The sequence below is a fragment of the Chiloscyllium plagiosum genome, chromosome 40 (genome assembly GCF_004010195.1).
Source record: "Chiloscyllium plagiosum isolate BGI_BamShark_2017 chromosome 40, ASM401019v2, whole genome shotgun sequence".
Classification (NCBI taxonomy): Eukaryota; Metazoa; Chordata; class Chondrichthyes; order Orectolobiformes; family Hemiscylliidae; genus Chiloscyllium; species Chiloscyllium plagiosum.
The window spans coordinates 16,847,494-16,853,336 of record NC_057749.1 but is presented as its reverse complement, the minus strand read 5'-3'; the positions used below and the strand labels follow the sequence as shown (position 1 = coordinate 16,853,336).

The following is a 5,843-nucleotide window of genomic DNA, read 5'->3' as shown; positions in this document are numbered from 1 at the left end:
CTCCCCATTACCCCTCCCCCGGTGTGTGTCCGTGACTGACCCCGTCCCCTCCCCTACCCCTCCCCCGGTGTGTGTCCGTGACTGACCTTCCCCCTCCTGGTTTGGTTTGTGTTGCAGCCCCGAGTCCCTGTGAGCTCAGCTGTTTGGCCAAAGGCCGGATGTTTTATTACAATTTCGGGCGGGTGCTGGATGGGACAAAATGTGGAGCTGGTTCCAACGGCATCTGCATCAACGGGCAGTGCCTGGTAAGTGGCGGAGGGTGGTGAAGGGGGGGGTGAAGGGGGAGGTCACCCCTGCATGGTGCTGGACCCTCAGGGTGCCACACTGCCAGCCCCGAGACAGTGAGGTCTGCAGATGCTGGAGATCAGAGTTGAGAGTGTGGTGCTGGAAAAGCGCAGTAGGTGAGGCAGCATCCAAGGAGCAGGAGAATCGACGTTTCGGACATGATTCCTGATGAAGGGCTGAAACATTGATTCTCCTGCTCCTCGGATGCTGCCTGACCTGCTGCCCTTTTACAGCATCACACTCTCCACACTGCTAGCCCTCCAAGGCTGGAGGTGGTGGCATTGATACCCACTCCAGGGTCCTTGTTGCATAGTCCAAGATGCTGTTTTCGATGAGGTTGGGCACAGAAAGAGCCCACTGAGTTGCTAAACCACAACCATGGTTCACATCTCAGGTGGGTGTTCAAGATAACACGTCACTCCTTCAAATCAGTGTCCCAATTTATTTTTATAACTGAATCAAAATCCGCGAAACAGATGTTTCGGTCATTACCTCATCCCTGTTTGTGGGAGCTTGCTGTGCCCAAATTGGCTTCCTAATTTCCTCCGTTTCAACAGTGACCTCACATCAAGGAATCAGCTCATTGGTTGCAAAGTGCCTTTGGGATGCTGTGAAAAGAGGAAGTTCTTTTTAAAAGTTATATCCTGGGCCCTGTTCCACGTTTTTAATCGCTGTGCTATTTTTAACAAACCAACAAGACACTCCAGAGAAAATATTTCCACAGAGGAACAGTTTGTACAAAAGGGGAGGGCACAAAGTGACAGGGAAGCTCAGACTGCCCGTGAGAAAGCTGCCTGTGAGTCCAGGTCTGGCCAGGCCCGGCCCACTCCATCAGCCATGAAATGACCCACTTCAGAAGGCAAGAGAGTCTGTCCTCAGGTTCCCACCTCCGAGGGACAGCTGGATTGTGTTTGCCCACAGCATCCACCAGGAGTGAGCCTCCAGCTAATGCCTTTGCACAATGTGAAGCCAGTATTTGTTGTCCATCCCTAACTGCTCTTGAAAGAGGTTTGCAGTTAGAGAATCACATTTCCGAAAGACCAGGTATAGACAATAGCTAGGCGAAAGTGAGGACTGCAGATGCTGGAGATCAGAGTCAAGAGTGTGGTGCTGGAAAAGCACAGCAGGTCAGGCAGCATTTGGGGAGCAGGAGAACCGATGTTTTGGGCAAAAACTCTTCATCAGTTATAGACAACAGGTATCCTTTCGAAGGGGCATTCGTAGTTTGACTGACACTTGTTTCATTGTTATATAAACTCACCACAGCTGCTGCGGTGGTGGGATTTGAACCCTTGTGCTCCAGCAGATTAGCTCCCTGAGCATCTAGTTCAGTGATGTTACCACTGAGCAATCAGCTCCCCATATGGGCCATCATCAAATACAAGGTGAAAGAGCAGTTTAAACTCAGAGTGTAACTGGCCTTTATAGTAACCCTCACTCCCATCAGCTGCCTGGGCCCTAAACTCTGGAGTTCCCTCCCTTTGCCCCTCCGTGTCCCCTTGGAACCCCCCACAAAACCTTCGTTCTTGGCCTAACCTATTGGTCACCTGTGCTCTTATGTCCACATGTGTATAAATATATATTTCTTATTCATTCACGGGATGAGGGTATCACTGGCTAGGCCTATATTTATTGCCCATCCCTAATTGCCCAGAGGGCAGTTTCGAGTCACCCACATTGCTGTGGGTCTGGAGTCATATATAGGCTAGACCAGGTAAGGATGGCAGTTTTCTTCCCTAAAGGACATTAGTGACCCAGATGGGTTTTTTTCTGACAATTGGCAAGAATCTTTAATTCCAGATTTTTTACTGAATTCAAATTCCACCATCACCTGTGGCTGGATTTGAACCCAGCTTCCCAGAATATTAGCTGAGTCCCTGGATCAACACTCCAGCAATAACACCACTTGCATCCCTTGCATAGATATATTGAAGGTCAACTTTTACTGGGTAAGACTTCTGTGAAGTGCTTTGGGATGTTTAAGATGCTATATAAATGCAGTTCCACATGTGGAGCATTGTATCAACAAGGACGTCTCCAAGGTATCAGCTCCATTCTCCTGGGATTTGATTCTCTGATCCTCTTGGTGACCTCCTCCATCACTGAGTGAACCATCAGTTGGATTCTGGGAAACCCCTCTCTGATCCCTCTTCACTTTACACCACCCTCTGCCCACCCTGCATCAAACTCCCCCCGCTCTCCCCCCTACACTCACCTTCCCCCAACTCTCTCCCACCCTTCCCCACACACTTACCCTCCACCAAACTCGCCCACCTTTCACCACCGTCCCCCACACTCCCACCCACTCCTCCACCCTCTACCGCCCTTCCCCACCCTCCACCAAGATCCCCACCCTCCCACCATCCAGTCTCACCACCCCGCCAGCCCGCCCTCAGTGAGGAGACAGTTCCCTCAGGAAAATATGGAAACGGGTGAGGAGAGTTCCATCCCACTGTCCTGATTGGATTGTAGACAGTGTTGGGGTGAAAGGAGACGTGTGGTGCCCAAACCTCCTGAATTGCCACAACCATTGCATCTATTGTCCTAACAGGAAGCCATTCAACCCTTAGGGTCTGCTCTGCTCTTCACTGGGGTCATGGCTAATCAATCCCTCACATCCCTTTCTCCTACTCCTCCTCTCTAACTAGAATCTATCCATCCTCCAGCTCCAATCATTCTCCAACACCGCACCCTGCACTGTCCTCACTTCCTGCTCCTCCCTGACTGAGGAGAAAATGCACATTGAAGATGCTGGAGGTCAGAGTCAAGAGTGTGGTGCTGGAAAAGCACAGCCGATCAGGCAGCATCTGAGGAAATTGCTGATGAAGAGCTTATGCCCTAAACGTTGACTCTCCTGCTCCTCAGATGCTGCCTGATAGGTGTGCTTTTCTAGCACCACACTTTTGGACTCATCCCTGAGTGATCTGACTCTAACATCCCTCTCCTTGTTCCCATCGCCCTCCCACCGACCTAGATAAACAGTTTTTCTCGATCTGACCTGTCAGTCCCTTTTAGTATTTTAAATAAAAACGGACATTGCCGGAGAAACTCAGCAGGTCTGGCAGCGTCTGTGGAGAGAGATTGGAGATCTGAGGAAGGGTCACTCGACTCAAAACATTAACTCTAATTTCTCTCCACAGATACTGCCAGACCCACTGAGCTTTTCCAGCATCTGCAGAATATTGCTCCATTAAGGGAATATGGCGCTTTATCAAGCAGCCTGTCTCATCATTGACTCTCTGTTCCTCCCTATAGGTGCACACTGCACTCCCCATAGCAAGGTCTGACTGGAACATATTTACTCCAGATTGGATGTGACCAGATATCACATAAACTCCATCCCATTAGCATCCCTGTTCCTTTCAGATGAAAGCCATCATTCCATAAGACTTTTGAATTACTGTTTCAGTTTGTAGATGTTGTGAATATACCTGGTCGGGGATGTTATAACACATTCTGGGAGGTTTCAAAGGAGAGTTGGACATGGATTTGAAAGGGATGGTATCAGAGGGTGATGGAGATAGGGCTGGAGACTGGGACTAGCTGGCTAGCTGGTGCAGACCACGATGGGTCGAATAGCCTCCTTCTGTACTGTAAAATTCTTTCTCTGGTGTAGGTGGGACTTGAACCAGAGCTTCCTGGTTCAGAGGTAGGTTCACTGCCACTGTGTCACAAGAGCTCCCATTTAGATTCTCTGTGTATGCTGGCCTTTAGGTGATGTGGGGATGGATCCAGTTGCCATCCTGTGGTAGGACTTTGAGAATAAAAGGATCATTCCAGTTGGCTAGTCCCATACCCACGCTCCACCCCGCCCCTCCCTATTTGGGGGATATTCCCTGCTCTGTCAATGAACACCTCTGTATTCTGACCCAGTACACTGGCTGCTGTTCTCGGACTGTGGGAGCCTGGGACCATGCAGCAGGGTGTGAGTCATGTCCTCCTGAGCTCTACACCCTCGGCCTTTCTGTTGTGCTGATGTCTGAACGCCAGAGTGTCTCTGCTGCTCTGTGTAATGACCTTCCCTCACACAGGCCGTTGGCTGTGGTGCTATCCTGGGCTCAGAGCTGACGGAGGATGTGTGTGGAGTTTGTGGCGGCAAGAACAACACGTGTCAGCGATATCAGAGCGTCTTCATCACACCCCATCTCCCCCCTGGTGAGTGTCAGACATTCCCCTGGTGAACACTTCCTAAAGGAGTGTGTGTGTGTGTATAATTTTGTGGGTATCTCTTTCTCTCTTTATTCCTGGGGGTATCTCTCGCTCTGTCATGGTGTGTCTCTCTCTCCCTGCGGGTATCCATTGCTCTCTGTCTCTCTCTCCCTACATCCGCCTTTCTCTCTCTCCCTGAGGGTATCTCTCTCTCTCTCTCTCTCTCTTTCTCCCCATGGGGTTATCTCTCACTCTCTGTGTCTCTGTCTCTCTCCCTACATCTGTCTCTCTCTCTCTCTCCTTGGGGGTTTCTCTCACTCGTTGTCTCTCCTCTCTCTCTCCCTGGGAGTGTCTCTCTCTCTCTCTCCCTGGGAGTGTCTCTCTCTCTCTCTCCCTGGGAGTGTCTCTCTCTCTCTCTCCCTGGGAGTGTCTCTCTCTCTCTCTCCCTGGGAGTGTCTCTCTCTCTCTCTCCCTGGGGGTGTCTCTCTCTCTCTCTCATACACACTCTCTCTCCCTGGAGGTGTCTGTGTCTCCTTGTAGAAATAGTTGATGAGTTTCTGGCTCTCACTTGGGTTCCTCCTGCCTTCAGGGTCACTGCAGTATAATGAGGTAACCATGATCCCAGCCGGAGCCACTCACATCAAAGTGACCGATAACAGCAGCAATTATCTGGGTGAGCAGTTATCGATTTAATATTTGGAAACTTTAACACACTCTGAACCCCATAACCCAGACTGAACTGAAAACCAACATTAGCTGCAACCATCTCTGACAAATTCTGAAGGAGAGTCCCACTGGACTGAAAACATTGAACTCTCTCTCTCTCTCTGGACCCTGCTGGATCTGCTGAGTTTCTCCAGCACACTCTGTGTTTATCTCTAACAGGAGGCCAGCAGGTTCTGTGACGGCCATTGCTCACCGCTGCCTCCTCTTGAATGTAGAAGGTGAAGGGGTGATGGGTTGCGTCTGAGGTAGTGGTGTCACCCACCACCTCTCTGCCCCACCCCGGGAGAGGGGTAAGTGAGTCTGTGAGTCAGGGCAGGGTAACCCCCAAATACTGAACGAGACTCTGGCACCCCACAATCCCAACGTCAGGAATGTGGGCTGCAGAGAGTCTGTGACTGACACCAATTCCCAGCCTCCGGGGAGGCTCCTGCCCTGAATGGGTCTGGGCAGCTGCCCGGGTTGGGGGGTACACTCAGTGCCATAGGAGCCCGGATTCTCAGCCAGAGGGTTAGGGTTAGTGGTTAGGGTTTGCAATAGGGATTAGTTTAGGAGTAGGGGTTAGGGTTAGGATTACGGGTTAGGGTTAGGATGAGGGGTTCGGGTTGGGAATAGGGGTTAGGGTTAGGGTTTGGGTTAGGGTTAGGTTTAGGATTACGGGTTAAGGTTAGGGTTAGCAATAGGGG

The 5,843-nt window shown here is 50.8% G+C and overlaps 1 protein-coding gene across 1 annotated transcript in view; it reads left to right on the top strand.

Moving 5' to 3' along the window:
• The window catches only part of adamtsl5 (ADAMTS like 5), a 37,585-nt gene that overhangs the window by 18,159 nt on the left and 13,583 nt on the right, over nt 1–5,843 (top strand). The window contains exons 4-6 of the mRNA XM_043680121.1: nt 118–245; nt 4,317–4,440; nt 5,024–5,107. Coding sequence (XP_043536056.1) covers nt 118–245; nt 4,317–4,440; nt 5,024–5,107 — 336 coding nt within the window. The remainder of the gene's footprint in view (nt 1–117; nt 246–4,316; nt 4,441–5,023; nt 5,108–5,843) is intronic.